The following is an 18,940-nucleotide window of genomic DNA, read 5'->3' as shown; positions in this document are numbered from 1 at the left end:
AGTATTTGCTGAAAATACTACTCTGGAGTGTGAGACCCAGGTCATAACAGTCCAGTACAAAAAAACTCTCCAGCTTTACTGCATTTACTTAGCCTTCCCAGTTCCTTGAATTTCAGTTCTGAAAGAAACAGAGATGCAGAAACTTAAAAGAGCAGACAATGGACTAGATTGTTAGAGATACAATAATTTTTAATCAGCGCAAAATTTCATTTTATTTTTAACATCATGAGATTTAATGAGTTTTAATAGGTAGGTCATGCAAACAAGTGAAATATAAACAAAATATTAAAATTTTCAGTAAGTATTGCCAAGTGGAATTACTTCAGATTTGTAAGCAATACAACCTAAATCAAAGTCTGCTTGTTAAGTCTTAAATAAATTCAAGAATGTTACTGAAATCCTAGTGTAAAGTACAAGGAGATATATGTGCAAGTAATGATATTTGGCAACAACCCCACTTATATATGAAGTGTGAATGAGGCCACAGGTTTGTCAGAGATCTATTCAGTCACGTGTGATCAATGTCACAGGCAAAATTCTTGTCTACACACAAACACATCTAGGTTTATCTGGCCTTACATGATGAACAACCATATCCAGGGATGGTGGCTCATCCACCTCCCTGGGTAGCCTAATCCAGTGTCTGACCACTCCTTCCGTGAAGAATTTCTAATGTCCAGTCTAAACCTTCCCTGTTGCAGCTTGAAGCCATTCCCTCTTGTTCTGTCACTAATTACCTGTGAAAAAAGACTAGCACCAACCTCTTTACAATGACCTTTCAGGTAGTTGTAGAGACTGACAAGGTCTCTCCTCAGCCTCCTATTCCTCACATTAAACATCCCCAGCTCCTTCAAGCGTTCTTCAAAGGATTTATTCTCTAGGCCCTTCAGCAGCTTCATTGCCCTCCTCTGTACTCGCTCCTGCGCCTCGATATCTCTCTTGAATTGAGGTGCCCAAAACTGGACACAATACTCCAGATGTGACCTCACCAGTGCTGGGTACAGGGAGACAGAAGTTCAGGAATTTAGTATTGCCAGAGTGCTGAGCAGTCCTTCTGTTAGAGACAGAAAAAAATGCTATTCATATCTACTTAGTATTGACTTGTTTATATTTCAGAGTTACCAGAAAATGTTAAAGATAACTAACATAAATTTAGTTTTAAAATTTGGATTTTTTAATTTTTAAAATTTTTGTAATAATGTTTTTTGAATAATTACTTATGTCTTATTAAAGTTTTTTGGTTTTGGGGTTTTTTTTATATCAAACAGGACATTGAAAGTACCTTGCATATTCATAGGCAGGTAGAAAATAGAATCATGTATTAGGGAAGTGATTGTCCCCCTGTATTTGACACTAGTGAGTACACACCTTGAGAACTGTGTTCATTTTTTGACTCCCCACTATAAGAAGGACATTGAGGTGCTGGAGAGAGTCCAGAGAAGGGCAACAAAGCTGGTGAAGTGGTCTAGAGAACAAATCCTATGACAAGCAGCTGAGGGAACTCGATTTGTTTATTCTGGAGAAAAGAACACTGAAAGGAGACCTTATCACTGTCTACAACTACCTGAAAGGAGGTTGTAGCAAGGTTGGTGTTGGTTTAATCTCCCTAGTAACAAGTCATAAGACAAGAGGAAAGGCCTCAAGTTGTGCTAGAGAAGGTTTAGATTGGTTATTAGGAAACAATTCTTCACTGGAGGGGCTGTTAAACACTGGAATAGTCTGGCCAAGGAAGTGGTTGAGTCACCATCCCTGGAGGTATTTAAAAGACATGCAGATACAGTGCTAAGGTACATGGTTTAATGGCAAACATGACAACGTTAGCTTTATGATTGTGCTCAATGATCTTATGAGTCTTTTGCCACCTAAATGATTCTGTGATTCTATTCTATGGACTGACTTTATATATATATATATACACAAACACATCATACACAGATGTACTCAGAGAAGATATGTTGGTTTACTAGCTTTTTTTTTTTTCCTTTTCTTTTTTTTCTTTTCCAGAAAAACAATAACAGACAATGAAATTCGAACTAACTCTGGTTTGTGTTTGTAATTTGTACAGTGCAATTACTACCCAGTATCTCACCTTAACAAGGATGACAAGAAATGGAAAAAAATTGCAAGAACTGATTTGGTGATACATGTATGCCCCATGAAATGTGGATAAATAATATTTTTGTAGTTTCTGGTCATGTATTAAATTTTCTTATTACGTTGTCAATAAATTTCATTAAAATTGCTTACAGTTATCTTTCTGTTATTCCTTTCTCTCTCTCTCTCTCTTCCCCTCCCTTCATTCTAAAGCTGCTTAAGGAGATAGCTAGGAAACGCAGAAGCATTCGTCTTGGGAGGGAAGTTGAATTAAAGCCATATATTGCAGCTCACTTTGAAGTTCTTCCTACGGAGTTCACATTGGGGGATAAGAAGCATTATGGTGGCTTTGAAAATAAGCAATTACAGAGCGGTCAAGAATATGTCTTCTTTGTATTGGCTGTAATGGAACACTCAGAATCTGTAAGTTTGTTAATAATTTTCAATCCCAAACTTACCTTTCTGGAATCATGAAAACATTTTTTCAATGCTTGTTCCACTTGCCAAAAGCTGTTCTTTTTACATCATATTCCAGAGCATGCCTAAAGCAAGTGTGTCCTTGCTTAGTTCCAGTTAATTCCTTTAACTTTTCTACTTTGCTTGCATCTTTATGTGTTGCTGCTGTGTGTAACTGAAACCTAAGGATCACCTTTTATTAGCTGTTTTGTAGTCCTTCACAAATTATATGTTCTGCTATTTGGGATCATTGACACAGGTTGTGAGTCATGAACTTTGCAGCAGAATCTTTCTCAACATATTTTAGAAGTTCCTTTCTTGCCTTAATACTACCATTGAATAGTGGTGTTGGATGCGCAGGATTCTTGGAAAGATCTGTTGTCAGAGACATGCACAGCTAACCTTTTTAGTGAACTGTTAGAAGTTTAGAAAATAATTTAACAATAATGAAAATTCCTGAGGTGAGCTAATGAGCTGTATTTCCTCTTTATGTAATTCATCTTGTAGTTATGTCTCTTTATGCTTGAGTTAATCTACACCATGTAATATACAGTATAATAATAATTTAAAAAAAAAAATTAAAAAAGAAGAAAAATAAATAGAACTGTTGAAAGAAGTTGAGATACACACTAACATTTTAACATACAGTGTTTGATACAGTATCTTTCTAATTGGTGCCTAAACCTGACAAATACTTTTGCTGTCTCAGCCACTTGAAACTACTGCTACAATAATCTGAATTCTAGTCAAATGCTTCTAGTGTGCAACTTGAGAATTGCATTATTGATAGCTACAGATTTTACCTACTTAAACATCATGAGGAAGCAGTATAATTTTTAATACTTTTAGATACATAGCTTCATTTGAAAAAAAAAAAAAAAAAAGCCTCTGGTAAGCTCTAACATAAAATTTCCTTTTCACTTCTTGATGATGGCTGTATGGACAGAGAGTTCTGAAGGTGCTGCACCAGAAAGGTTCAAACTGGAGAAAGTAGGCAGCTTTTGCCTATAAAGTTAGTGGCCTAAAAATTGTGTCCGAAATTGCCTGTACTAAAACAGATCTTTTCAATACAAAGTACCATTTCTCATTTATTTTTCTTTATTAATTAGGCATTGGTCATTTCATATAACCCCAAGGTTATAACTCTTCTAGGGAGAAATCAGGATGAAAAAACAGGGATAGGGCTGTAAATATACAGCTGAGAATGCTGGTACTGCAAAATATATCCAGGGGCTTACTACTGAAGATTTCAAAATACATGACTAAACTTAGAATATGATCAATATCTGGCTTATCATGCCATCTGAAACATCTATGTGATTAAGTAGCTTGAGGTAGTCACAGAGAGTGAATAATTTGTAAGGGTGAGAGAAACTCAACTACCAGTGGTCCAGTGTATCTACTCTCAATATAGCTGGTTTTCTTCCAAGGCTATGCGTCTTACTGCTGTATGAGTTCTAACTTGTGAAGGATGTTTTTCCTGATATTCAAATACTTTTTTACTTAAGGTTTCTCCTTTCAAACAATTTCACTGTCAATCAGGAGAATGGAGAATGTTTTACAAGAGGACATGGGGGGGTCTGAATTTATTTAACTTAGTAAAGTGAAAGATGAGAGAGCATATGGTTAAAGTCTATACATCTATTAAGCATGTTAGCAAGAGGAAGGGTAAAAAAACCCAGTAAGTAAATTTGGCAAAATAATAAATCAGTTTATAGTAGTCATTAATACATGTAGGTGAAAATTAGAAGTAAAATCCGCTTTTTTGGAGAACAGGTAGAAGGTGCTCCTACTGTTCCCTCAGTATCTCTCTGTATCCCTTTCCAGGCAATTTTTCTGCCTACTCCAAATGAAGAGGCTAAATGCAAAGAGTTTCTTACTGTAGTAATGGGCTTTTTTCTGTATTTTGAGAATATTGAAGAAAAAAGAACAAACCTCAGTGAGCTCAGGTGTTTCAGGAGTGGAACACAGAGACTCCCAAGTTTCTAAACAGCAGTCTCAGACTGCTAAAACATTTGATGCCAGGTTTAGTAGAAGAACATAACATAACTGGACATCATTGGCATGAGTACTAGCTTCGTACCAGCTAGTATAAATGCCTCAGCTTTGCCAGTCCTAGTCCTTTCTCTAATGTTAAAGACGTTGTAGCCCAAGAGGCCAAACACACTGTAAAAAGCCACACCTCCTTTGATAACAGTTGTCCTGGCTTTGGGCATCTTTCAGAATACAATGCCAACATGATACATGAAAGCTAATCTCTTATCCTGGTTTTCTTATTATCTCTTAGCTGACATTCCTGATTTGAATCAAGTTTTTAAGTCCTTTGCAAGAGATGTAATTCGAGTCCTAGTTTAGTGACGGTGAAGACACAGTTCAGCAGAGACAAGATAGAAGTGCAGACCATTCTCCACTTTACTGTACCTCAGAATCCTTTACATAGTCTAATTTTAGCAGGCTGGCTTCACACCTATTCCTATCTGTTTGTAACTCTTCAGTCAGCCATAGATCAAAAATCTCAGGACAGATCAGAATAAAAAAAAAGAAGGAAAAAAAAAAAGGTATTGTTTTCTATTCACAGGTCTTATCCTAGGCCAGTTGGTTTTACACCATCCAGTAAGACAAAGATTTTCAGTAGCCTCTGTTGATTCATAATTCTGGTTCCATCCCTAATAAAGATTTTGAATATTTAGCTTCTCTAATTTCTACAGTGACTTGCCCTGTTTTCCAGTCTAAAATAAAAGATGTTTCTATCTTCTGTAAGAACACTGTTGGTCAAACAGTTTTTGTCTCATAAAAAATCGTCCTATTATGACCATAGGACACTTTTCTAGGAAGTGTTCTGTGAAGGACTGCATTTCCTCATGTGTTTGTTAATATATGAAGGGCAAAATAAAGATAATAGTTACATTACATCATTCAGTCTGAAAGTTTATATACTGCCTGATTTGAAGAAAAAAATAGCATTTTCACATTGCCATTTCCATGGTATCATTATCTTTTGTAGATTTATTTTAGATCTAGGATAGTTAACATTTTAAATGTACTCCTCTATAATTAAGTAAGATTTACTTTTTTTGTGTAGACCATGTATGCAACGAGCCCATATTCAGATCCTGTTGTGTCGATGGATCTTGATCCCCAACCAATTACGGATGAGGAAGAAGGCTTGATTTGGGTTGTTGGACCAGTTCTTGCAGTGGTTTTTATCATCTGTATTGTCATTGCTATACTTCTTTATAAAAGGTAAGTTTACAAATTAGTTTTCTCATCAGGTGTTTAACTTTTGATATAGAGGCCATTTTGTAATACTGTTCCATACTAATTTTTGTACTACAGTATTAACTGTCGTTGTCTTGCATTATTTCCATATTTATTAATGGTTTCCAGAACACTGCAGAATTTTTCATAGATTGACTCAAAATTTTGCAATATTTACAGGTACGAGGGTACATTTTTCTGCTGATGACACTCTATTAAAATTTATGCATTTAAATGATTTTTCCACTTTGCATACATTTGTGAAGGAAATATGTGCTTGCATAGAAATATGTATGGAATTCACACCTTTCACTTTTAAAACTTATTTTTAGATACGTAATAGTAATACATTAGGGGATACATTCAGCTTGGTGCTAAATGTGATTTTAATCTCCACTCAAGTATTTTGAGTTTTTACTTTTGACAGCTGGCCTGCTTTTAGCAGTGTAACTACATGAATTTGAAGCTCTGAACTGAGAGATTAAAGAAACATCAGTAGCTGTTTTCTGCTAATCTTTCCATAAGATCAAAATTCACTTTTCTTCTTTCTGTGTCTGTGACACAGTTGTAGGTTTGCTGTTACACAAAGGACTTTCCTCTGCCTTACAACATACTAGATGAAAACTGTGTATGATGCCTTAATTTATACATACATACACGATGCCTTTTACAGCATAAATGAGTTTACAGGGTCATGATACTAAATCAAAACCAAAGAATCAAACCCAGAAAAAATTATTTTAATGTTTAGATTTTGTTTCTGATGTATTTTTAATATATTGATAAGTTATAATAGGGAAATACTATAAAGATGCTGTGACCTTGTTGAGGGAGATATACGAGGCATAATTTCATTAAATGGAGTATGTCTTCTAAAACTAATGGTTATGATGCTGTCACTTGCATTTAAATATTTAAATTCTGCTACCCTGTGTGCTCTTCTCACCTTAAGTGTCTCCAGTCAAATATCTGTGAGGTTACATGTAGAGAGATGGCTTCAGGTTTTAGAAAGATAATTCTCTTTTCAGCAGTTAAAAAACAGTCCAGAGTTAAACTTAGGTTTGCATTCCAAATAGATATACATTTATAGATTGCTCTTTAGGGCTCTAATCATGCAGCACTATAATCTGTGGGCTATGGCTAGATTAGATTTATTTATTTTTTTTTCCAGAATATGCAAACTAGCAACTAGAATTTGATAGCTTCAGTGTCTGTGGGACAGCAATAACTATACAAGACAGTAGGCATATTAAACATAGTGCTTTGAGAAATCAGTGAAATTTAATTTCTAACTTAGTTCTGTTGATGACAATTACTGTGGATACAAGAGTTGGACATGATAAAAATATGCAATAAAAAGTAGGAAAACAAGTTTTCATGGATACAGGAAATTTTACAAGTATTATTTCTGGAAGATATTGGAATATAAGTCCGACAGGTATGACAGGGAGAGAAAAAAACAAAGTGTGAAGGGCAGTAACTCAATGATCAACTATGCTTAATTCCCTTTGTCCATAAAAGTCTTTATGAACAGACTTGGACTGCTAATCTCATGATTTACAATACTACATTTACATTTTTATTTAAGTCGTAGAGAAAGGATGATTGCAGTTTCTAAAAGAACCATTTTTTCAAACGATACTATCACAGATAGTGTGGATAAGTTGCATGGGTTTGTGTGAAGCATATTTAACTGTTTCAAAGACTCGGAGTGCATCAACCCCTTTATTATTTGTTGGTAGTTTGTATAAAAGTTATTGCGTCTGTATTTACTGATCTTAAAATCTGATCTTAAAAGCAAAGGTACTGCATGGAAGGATTTGGGGATCATATACTAGAGTTTAGCCAAAAGATTATTACAGCTTAGTACTTAACAGTGGAAAAATGGGAAGAATACTGAAGAGTACCTTTTGTTGTCATCAGATATACTAAAATATCCAAGGCAATTGAGGTTGATTCATGTACTGTGTGCAGAAGAGCTCACAGATTCACAGAATCGTAGGGTCACAGCTCTGGAGATTGTCCCATTCCAACCACACTCAGAGCATGACCAGCTACGGCAGATTGCTCAGAGACATGTTGTGCTGTGTATGTTTTAGTTCAGAAGACAGAAGGCTACGCTTGAATCTGTTGAACTTAGTGCAATTTGTCACTCTGAATCGTAGAATCATAGAAGAATATTTTGAGTTGGAAGGGACATTTAAAGTTAATTTAGTTCAAGCCCCTAGCAGTCAACAGGGATATCTTCAACTCTGTCAGCTTGCTCAGACTTCCATCCCACTTGACCTTGTATGTTTCCAGGGATGAGGCAGGTACCACTGGTCTGGGCAGCCTGTTCCTTCATTGTACAAAATTCCTTCTCTGCAGGCTCTGCTAAGAAGTTGGTCCCTGTCTTTCTTTTAAACCCCCTTTAAGTATTGAAAAGCAGCAATAAGGTTTCTCTTCCCCAGGATAAACAACCCCAAGTGTCTCAGCCTTTCCTTATAGGAGAGGTGTTCCAGACCTCTGATAACTTTTGCGGCCCTCCTCTGGACCTGCTCCAACACCTCCATGTCTTTCTTGTACTTAGGGACCCCAGACCTGGACACATTACTCCAAGTGGGGTCTCACCAGAGTGCAGTAGAGGGGCAGAAGCAGCTCCGTTGACCTGCTGGTCACCTTCTGAATTTGAGCTATAAGAAGGAACATGTTTCCAAAGAAAAAACAGATGTTAAAAAAACAACAAAGAAATTGAAAAAGAAGGATTGTAAGTGATGATGACAGGTTCTGTAAAGACTTTTCCATAACATGTGAGCACTCAGTTTTTTGCAGAAAAGTTTGTTGGACTCCTATTTGTTGTGATCAACAGACAGACCAAAAGGTAGACAAACATTGCGTCTACAGTCTCTGTAGATTAGAACCTGCTGGTGGAAGATTTATTTTTTTTTCTCTGTTTAGCTGATCTTTATAGATCCCTACAGATCTATATACATCATTGTAGAATCCAAGTATGTGACATTCTTTCTAAATCCTCATTGCAAAGGCTACAACAGGTGAAAGCAGGGATTGGAAGAATGAAGTATCCCTTACTGTAAGGGAAGAACAGGTGTGTGACCATATAAAAAACCTGAAGATACACATGTCTATGAGACCTCATGGTGTCCATCCACGGATCCTGAGGGAGCTGGCAGATGCAGTTGCTGTCTCTGTCCCTCATATTTGAGAGGTCATGGTGTCTTGTGAGGTTCCCGCTGACTGGAAAAAGATTTTTTTTTAAAAAGGGAGAAAGGAAGATCCAGAGAACTACAGGCCGGTCAGTCTTTCCTCTGTACCCGGCAAGATCATGGAGCAGATCCTCCTGGAAAAATTGCTAAGGCACATGGAAAATAAGGATATGATAGGCAACAGCCAGCATGGTTTCACTAAGGGCAAATCAGGCCTGACCAATTTGGTGGCTTTCTATGGGAAGCCTACAGAGATGGTGGGTAATGGCAGAGCAACTGATGTCATCTACCTGGATTTGTGCAAGACATTTGACACTGTCCCACATGACATCCTGATCTCCAAACTGACAATACGTGGATTTGACAGATAAACACTCAGTGGTTAAGTAATTGGCTGGATGGCAGCACCCGGAACGTTGTGGTCAATGGCTCAGTGTCTAAGTGACGAGTGGTGTCCCTCAGAGGTCAGTATTGGGGCCAGTGCTGTTTAACATCTTTGTTGGAGATATGGATAGTGGGATTGAGTGTATCATCTGCAAGACTGCTGGCGATACCAAGCTGTGTGGTGTGGTTGACATCCTAGAGAGAAGGGATGCCATCCAGAGGGACCTTTAACAGCCTGGAGAGGTGGGCCAGTGCCACCCTCATGAAGTTCAACAAGGCCAAGTGCAAGGTCCTGCACTTGGGTCAGTGCAACCCCAGACATAAATACAGGCTGTGGGGAGAATGGCTGGAGAGCAGCCCTGAGGAGAAGGACTTGGGGGTGGTAGTAGATGAGAAGCTCAACATGAGCCGCCAGTGTGTGCTGGAGCCCAGAGAACAACTGCATCCTGGACTGCACCAGAAGAAGTGTGGCCAGCAGGGTGAAGGATGTGATTCTACCCCTCTACTCTACTCTGTTGAGGCCACACCTGGGCTACTGTGTACAGCTCTAGAGCCCTCATCACAGGAAAGACATGGAGCTGCTAAGGAGGGTCCAGAGATAGGCCACAAAGAAGATCAAAGGGCTGTAGCACCTCTGCTATGAAGACAGACTGAGGGAGTTGGGGCTGTTCAGCCTGGAGAAGAAAAGGCTCTAGACCTTACAGCAGCTTTCCAGTACTTCAAGTGGCCTATAGGAAAGCTGGGGAGGGGCTTTTCACCAGGATGGGCAGTGATAAGGCAAGGTGTAACGGTTTTAAACTTAAATAGGGTAGATTTAGGTTAGACATCAGGAAGAAATTCTTCACCCTGAGGGTAGCAGGAATAGGTTGCTTAGGGAGGTTGTGGAAGAACCCCCCCTGGAGGTGTTTAAGGCCATATTGGATGAGGCTTTGTGCAACTACATCTAGTGGGAGGTGTCCCTGCTCATAGCAGGGAGGTTTGAACCGGATGATCTGTAAGGTCCCTTCCAACCTTAAGCATTCTGTCATTCTATGATTCTCTGATTAAATGAAAAAAATTATGTAATAATTTGTTGGGGAAAGACTCTTTTTTACCTTACTTTCCAGACTACTGTGAAAAATTTCTTGCTATTTTATTACTTGGTTTTGTAAATAGTTTTCAAAGTTTTATTTTGTTGTTTGTTTTGGGTTTTTTTGGGGGGTTGTTGGTTTTGGTTTGGTTTGGTTGGTTTGGTTGTTGGGGGGATGTTGGTTTTTTCTGTGGTTTTTGTTTTGATTATTATTATTTACTACACCTCTTATGTATCTCATGTATTTAACCTTGTTCTTCACTTTCCTTTCTCTTCTATTCCCTTTCTCTCCTTCTCTGTTCTCTGCTCTCCACTTTTATATTTTCTTTCCTCCCTCCTCTCATCTTTCTTCTTTCTAGGATGCAACAGGGTTCTACATCTTAGTGAGATATCATTTATCAGAGTTATGGTAACATCACTTTGACAGCTCAAACAAACACCCATTAACCATTATCTCACTGGCTAAAATTTGAGGTTGCAAATAATGTCTAAAAAAAATTTTTTTTTTCAGCAGAGGATTCTCTTTGTACTTAACATTGTGTTTATTTATTCTAAGCATTAAATAATTTAATGAACTGTTTGTTATTTCTTAATTTACTTTAGTTCTGCATCTCTATTTTAAGTCAGCATTTTTTTCACCTCTTGTTGTTACACTGTTTGCTGCTGGTCAACTAATGTTTCACCTTTTCTCCCCTCTTTGCTGCAATAAAATGGAGCAGTAAACCTGACAGGTGAGAAGTGAAAAGTAATCACTCTGTTTAATCCAGAAAAGGAGAAGTCTCAAAGCCATTGCATAATCTGATAGAATTGTGATATCTTGTATAGGCTGGAAACATACAGAAAAGTCAGAAACATGCTGAGAGTAATAAATTATAAACCATTCCTTTGTCCTGTAAGTACAGTATGGGAGATATTTTAGAGCTTTTAGTACATAAATATGAAGTTGTGCTGCCCAGTACTGACTTACAAGTGGAAAAAGGTAAAATGAAGTTTGTCTCTAGACATTTCCACTGATTCATAGACTTCAGGAAAAGGTAGTATAGATAAAAATACTTCTGGAAAGCTGCATCACACACCTTTACTTGAGAAAAAAAGGAGAACAGAGCATTTTTTTACTGTCGTATGAGTTTGAAATAGTCAGCATCAAAAGTAAAAAAGGAATTTCAACCAACTTTCTCCATAATAATTTTTTCTTATGAGAGTAAAAAAGAAGAATCAGATTTAAGTCTTCATCACTTCGAAATCAATGCATGTGGTAAAGTATTTACCAGAGAATAGATGGAATGCTTTTACAGCAAAGCACTTTTTTTTTTTTTCCATAAATCATAGGACTAGTACCTTTTAAATATGTCCTGCAATGATATTGCTGCTTGACTTCTTTCCATAATCTTTGAAGTCTTGCTGTATGCACCTTTCATAAATGCCACCACGTGTTCAGTATTTCAAGAACATTAAGAAATCAATTGGAGCATTTTTCAGAGGTGAGCCCAGTGGAATAATAACAGATGTAACATTGTCATATTGTGAGTCAATTTGAAAAAAACCCTACCAAAATAGTAATATATTAGAGCAAATATTGGACATGTGAAAAAGATTTTGCTTCATACACCTTAAAATAATCTTGGTTGGTTTTGCAAAGCAGCTCTTTCCATTGTTTCCATCTTAGTTTTGTATTACAGGAAAAATATCAGCTAGTTTGCATTTTCATTCGGGAACTCAAGACTAGTGAAGAAGAATTCTACTTCAAATTAAAGCATTACATTTCCAGATTCCTGAATGAAAATACAGAGTGGTAGATATTCATGTAACATAGGTCTTCATGTTTTGCATCAGAAATTTATACTCTGAAATGACAGAAATCCATTTTAGCAGAACAGTTAGACACAGAGCACATGTATTCTGCTTCTCACTGGAGAATGCGAAGCATACACAAGTTTGGGGTTCTCTTCCCTGTGCTGCATGGAAATTGTGCAGTGCAGCTCTTCTAGACACAAGAGACAGCAGAGCAGGTTCTTCCTTCCTGGAAAGTGAAAGGAATAGATGTTATCTGGGATAGGTGCTTTCTGTTCCCTGTAATATTAAAAAAAATAATTTAAAATGCAAGTTATTTTTTATAAACATTGCAGAGATGTGCATATAATATATGAAATACTTAATGATAATAACTTGGTGTGTTGTTTTTTTTTAATTGCGTGCTCAAAAGTTGGCCTCTTTTTAATGAAGCTAGCTAGCTTTTAAAATAGAGATAGAGATCCATTTTGTAAGTTTCATGTTATATAATATAATAGTTAACTACTCAAGTCAAAATGATGAGAAGAGGGGCATAATGCAGTTGTTTTCCCTCTCATATTACTGTATTTATAGTCACTTTGTCTTTGCAAATTGTAGCTGCTGTATGCACCATGCGTAATTATTTTACCTTTTGCACTGGATAAAATACTAGTTTAGAAATATAAGAATATTAGAATATAATTATTAAATACTTGGGCACCTTTATTTCTCAAACTAATACCTCAATCTTATGTTTACGTGTATTCACCTTCCCTGTGCAGGAAGAGGGCTGAATCTGATTCTAGAAAGAGCAGCATACCTAACAGCAAGGAGGTCCCCTCTCACCATCCCACAGACCCAGTGGAGCTGCGACGCCTTAATTTTCAGACTCCAGGTAAGCAACAATGATACCTCACTGATAGCTCTGACATCACAAACTGATTAGTGGTGCTGTTACAGAACAGAAGGATTGATTATTTAGAAAACGATATTGCTTATGAATATTTGGACAGTGTATTTCTTCATTATTTTTAAAAATAGCTCTCTAATTTCTTTATTAAAGGAAGAATCCTTCATTTAAAAAAAAATATAAGTTCTGTAAAGAAGATCTAAAAGTCACGTATGTTTTATGGATGTGTATTATGTGCTGAAATTCAAAATTAAACTTAGCAATGCTAGAAAATATTATTGGGAAATGTAAATCCCTATGTTTATTAATTATATTGTTACAGGTACTTGTTTGTAAATAAATTTCCCTCTTATCTTCTGCACTATCAGGTAATCCTGTAACCTCATTGGAAATGTCATTACATTGTGAATGTACAATAAGGAAAAGCAATACCGAGAGAAATTATCTTGTCTTTTGAAAGCAAACTACTATGTTAGGGTCAAGGAGGATATGACCATGTCAATAGTTCTGAAGGTAGAAGCAATATACTCCCAATTTATTTTTTTACTTAATTTATTTATTAAGCATTGTTTTGTTAAAGCTGCTTGGTTTGATAGTCAATAAACATCAGGAGACAAATACTTAAAATATTATTGGCTTTTTATCACTTTTTAATGAGTCAATTTAAAAAAAATAAATTTAAATTTACTTTACTTTGATCATTATGTATTCCAATAGACTTTTATTCTACTACAATATTATTGCATACAGTTGTGATCTGATACTATTTATGTACCAAATCTTCCTGATCCTACTGCTTGTAAAATTTGTTACAATAACTACAGATTATAATTAATTCAAGCTCATAAAGACAGGAAATAAAGCATGTGAGATGTTGAGAGATTAGCTGTAGAAGCTGACATACAAAATACTACCAAAGGGTAAACTGAACCTGCAAATCTCATTTCTGATCTTCTAAACAGTGGGTATATGAAGATAGTGCTGCCCCAGGATTAGTGTACCTACAGAGCAATGAATGTTGGGGTAAAAACCCAACATCCACACTGTAATGTGTATAATACAGTTGGAAAGGGAACGGTCTGGAGGCTTGAGTTTTACCCCTTTTTTTTTTCCTTTTTTTTTTTCTTTTTCTCTTCCAGTACACCAAATGGTCCTTTGCAGCTGGCTTATATTTAGCAGTAAATGAGGTGTGTTTCAGGAGTACATCTTCTATTTTAGTTTCAACTGAATATGGGAATCTTGTTGACATGCTCTAGGACCTCTCTACAATATGAACCTAAGTGCAGTATATGAAAACGATCAACAAGTTTGATTCACAGTTGTGTTTCTGAGACTGCAATATTAATATTGACTCATCCTTACTGAGCAAGGAATTTTTATGTTAACCAGCACTTTCATGCAATTTTTTCAAGATTGTTACAGAATTAGAGCTATACATACAAGACTTTGAAACAAGAAAGTTACAGTTCTTACAGTTTAGGTTATGCCTAAAACAGGTTGTTATCTCTGTATGGATAAATACTAAGCAGAGTGGATGGCTTAAGAATGAGATAAGTATAGATTTGGATTCTTACCTACCCATTTAGTATTCATCATAAATTAAAATAAAATATGGGTAGAAAAAAAAGTACAACCAGGTCTTAACAACTTTACAGATATGCTTAGAATGCAATGCTTACAGTTACACTTAGAATGTAAAGTTATTAAGAACTAGCAGAATTTGCAGCACTTGTAGACACCATAACTCACTGATCTGAAAAGAACTGGAGTGAGGTTGAAGTCTGCCTTTCCTTGCAGTGCTGTAGTTTATCTAGAAAGTTTTCAGTTTTCTGTTTAGCTAGTTGAGAGGAACATCCGCTGTCCATTTCTACTATGAGGTCTTTTTCTTTGGTGTAAACATTTTCACAAAATGGAGAATTAAAATTATTAATAATAAATATGGTACAGAAATCAATTTACAATATTTTTTCCTGCTATTGTACCCCCTAAAACCCCTAGGCACCAGTCAGACCATTGTGTTACTCAGTGTGCAACCAAATATCAATGACCTAATTCCTACTCCAGAATTGTCTTGCTGTGTAACACTTGCTAATTATCATGTTCATAATATGTAATCTTAGCCCCAGTGAAGTTGACATGCATTTCTTGTGTTAGTTAAGGCAGAACCTTACTTGAATCACACTAAATTCAATTAGGGCTACCATTTCATTAAAATCTGGCTTAATTTAATATAGATATTTAGATCCTGCTGGAGTGTTTATCCATCTCCACACATTAACACATGATTCAGTAACATGAAATATAAAACTTTTAAAGACAAATGTAGAGGCACTACAGAAAGGCTGTATATTCAAGGTACCAGTTTTGCTGTTCTTCCACTCTCAACTGTGTGGTTTTTTTCACCAGCTAGGAGAAATAGGCAGTAGGTTATTGCTGAGGCAAAACAGGCAGTTGACAGAATGATTGGGCCAGATGAAGTTAGGTGTTTAGTTTCCTTTACTGAGAAATCTGCCATCACCCTTGTACTTTGTACATCACCCATGTACTTTTTAAGATGTTACTCTGAACCTCAGCTAAAAATAAAATAAATGACAAAATGGCAAACGTACTTTAACAAGGGGGGAGTTTATAATTAAATCATAATGTGAAGAAGTGTTGGAGAAGAAAATTTTGAATTATGTTGGCATGTACAGAGTGCCAGTTTTCATTGGGAGTGAATGAGACCCTCCTATAAAATTCTGGATTGTCATAAACTTTAATACTTCAGAAGCTTTCTGAACAGCCTTTTTCCAAAAATGCTATCAAACTTATATTTTGTGATAGGAAAGGTTGGATCATCTAAAACTATCAAAATAATATAAAAGTGCAATTCCTGTGCTGAATTCAAATTTCTAACCACATGGACAACATATTCCTGATAAGCTTTTTTTTTTTTTTTTTTTTTTTAAAAAAAAAGGGAAAAGCATTTTTTTTTTTTTTTTTTTTTTCTAAGAAATAATGAAAAAGCATTATTTTTTAATTTGGTTACATTTAGGCAATTATTTAAGGCACATTTGTGTTGGTTTTGTTGCAAAATTGTCATGAAGATGTGATAAAAACCCACAGTCTCAACTACCAGCACAGCAGATGTCTTGCTTTCCTTTCATTTTTGTTTTCCTGTCAATACATTAATCTAGTATTTACCTAAAGGATTTCCTGTCTTACCTTGTCCGGGAAGGATCAAATTAATCTCTGGCTTCACTCCTCACTGTATGGAGTAAATTTGACATTTTGGCTTGAAGTTTGGAATAGCTAGCAGTTTTGTATCTGAGAACAAGATCTCATGTCTATATGTGTTATCCAGAAGTGTATGTTTATTAGATAAGCCTATATGCCAGTGAGTGGGTCACAACTGCGCCAAGTTTTCTTTGAGTAAGTGTGAAAATACCCAATCTCTCAGTAGTATATAGGATCTCATTTGTAAGTCTGTCATTCTCCCAGAATTGGAGTAGCTGAGGAAAATCAGTCACATTCTTCCTATTCTACAAGTTTCCTATGAAATATGGGATAAAAATAATTAACTTGGTTTGCAAACTTTGCAAAGTGTCTATACCACATAGGAGAGCAAAGGTAGGCCATGGGTAAGAATTAAGCTCTCACAAAAGGTTTCATCAAAAGATGAAGCCCATGGAGAAAAATAACTGATGTTAAGTAGCTTGTGTGTGTTACAACAGGTACAGGCTCAAGCAAAGAGCGCATTATGCCAATCAGTCAAAGAACTAAATTGAGTCATGCCTCAAAAGTGACTTTTTTTTTTTTCCTCTTTTAGGTATAAAACGTGTCACACTTACAAGTAATTTGTGTAATTGGGTGCCAATTAAACAATTATCCCATTATCTCTTACTAACTTTGAAATAAAAGAAAAATTAACAGAATTATTACAGTTCTGAATTAAAGACTGGGTTGTTGGTTTTTTTTATTAGATAAGTAAGCTTTCAGAGTACACTTATTCCCTGGTTCCCAAGGAAGTTCCACTAATTTCCAAGACATTTTTCTGCCTTTCCAAGGCAGAAAAAGGGTAGAAAAAGTTCAGAGAAAAAAGGCGCAAATAACAGAAGTGGAAAAAGTTATGTCAGGGTTTAGTCACTTGCTTTGCAAGATAGCAGAAAATTTCTTGACTTAGTTTATCCACACAATTTCTGTTTACTAGTATCATATCAATGCTGGAGAGAGTACTGTGTTTTGTCTACGTAACAAATACAGACTGGAATAGACATCTCACAAGAATAATCCTACATATAGCTCTTCATGTGTGCTTGACTCACATGAAGGATTTAGGCATCTAAAAGAAGTATAGGCCTGAGAGTGCAAATGGCACTTCTCTGACATCCCAGCTGCTTGCTTTCAAACTTAGAGGAAATAAAAATCTGTTTAGCTGGGACATGGAGTTGAACATTCTGCCCCTTGCAAGAGTTTTTGTTGGCGTTTTTTGTTGTAGTTGTTTTGTTATTTGGGTTTTTTTGCTGGATTTTAGCCCATAGTTTTGCAACATGTTGTTGTATTGAACAACATTAGCTCAGGGTCTGAAAACTAGATCTCACCTTCTCTCAGTATAGCTGGCTTTTACACCAGCTCAGAAAGAGGGTGCTTCTGCCATGAAGCTACAGAGCCCCTAGGCCTGCTTTGTAGAGCAAAGTCTTTGATGCAGAACAAAAATTACTTTCATTCCAGGATAATTAGTCTAGTTTTCAGGTACAAAACTTCTTCTGGAATACAGGTGGCTTAATTTTACAATATTATATGCACATTGGTAAGTATTTTAGAATAGCTATTGCAGAACTACATATTCCTCTAAAGCCAATCTTGTGAATTCGAATCAGGGTAATCTTTCATTTTTTCAATTTTCCTATGTCCAAATTTCAACATATACTTCTTTCCACCTTTTAGATAAGATTAAGTAATGGTAGTCACTGTTACTGATTTTTTATGTTTTCTGTAAAGGACCAACATCGTGATCAATATAGATTGCTGGGTGAGAGAGAATTCTGTGTTATTGAATACAAATGAGAATGTAATAAATCAGTTTCTAAAATCACAGTGTTAATTCAGTGTGGACCTGAAATGCAAATTAGTTCATAAATAGATTTCTGTGAATATAGAATGTCCCATTTTCAGTTCATCTAGATTTTAATCTGTATCCTAGCAGTTATGCACTTGAATATGTCACGATCCGTGACCTATTATATCTCCTTATTGGAGTGTATTAACTTATCAGGATTTGCTGAGAGATCCACACGTGGGTATCGCCTCACACAGAGGAGACACGAACTTATGTCCCGACTTTTTTGAGTGAATAACTCGCTCAGTGCTTACTAAATTTCTAACAACAGCAAGGTTTATTGTGGGGAAAACAAAGCAATTTGGGGCAGGAGGTTCAAAAGGAGTGGTTATAACACATTAAACATATATGGGTACACCTTAGTTACACATCTTATTCAAGTGCTGGAAGGAGAGGGGAGGGGTATGCCCGAATGGCTGGATTATATTTTCCCCTATAAGCTGGGGTAGCCGGAATTGTCTCACCACGGCAGTGCAGGTAGGATGAGCTGGGTAGCAAAGAAGCTGTGGGCACTCCAAGCGCAGGTCGCCCCCCCCCCCAGAGAGAAGCGGCTCCGGGACTCCGGGACTGCGGCTTTAGCAGCGGCGGCTGCGGCGAGCGGGCAGGTAGTGAGCGGGAGGCAGTGAGCGGGCAGGCTCTGCAGCGGGCGGCTCCCAGCAGGAACGGCAGGCAGCAGGGCAGCTCCCAGCAGCGGGGAC

At 36.6% G+C, this 18,940-nt stretch overlaps 1 protein-coding gene across 1 annotated transcript in view; it reads left to right on the top strand.

Moving 5' to 3' along the window:
- PTPRD (protein tyrosine phosphatase, receptor type, D) overlaps window positions 1-18,940 on the top strand; it is a 300,216-nt gene that overhangs the window by 196,249 nt on the left and 85,027 nt on the right. The window contains exons 22-25 of the mRNA XM_010001485.1: window positions 2,308-2,517; window positions 5,633-5,793; window positions 11,184-11,195; window positions 13,017-13,129. Of these exons, the coding sequence (XP_009999787.1) occupies window positions 2,308-2,517; window positions 5,633-5,793; window positions 11,184-11,195; window positions 13,017-13,129 (496 nt within the window). The remainder of the gene's footprint in view (window positions 1-2,307; window positions 2,518-5,632; window positions 5,794-11,183; window positions 11,196-13,016; window positions 13,130-18,940) is intronic.

Source organism: Chaetura pelagica, unplaced genomic scaffold, assembly GCF_000747805.2.
Source record: "Chaetura pelagica isolate M959 unplaced genomic scaffold, ChaPel_1.0 scaffold327, whole genome shotgun sequence".
NCBI classification, from domain to species: Eukaryota; Metazoa; Chordata; class Aves; order Apodiformes; family Apodidae; genus Chaetura; species Chaetura pelagica.
The sequence above is the reverse complement of the archived record's forward strand: the minus strand, read 5'-3'. Positions and strand labels throughout refer to the sequence as shown.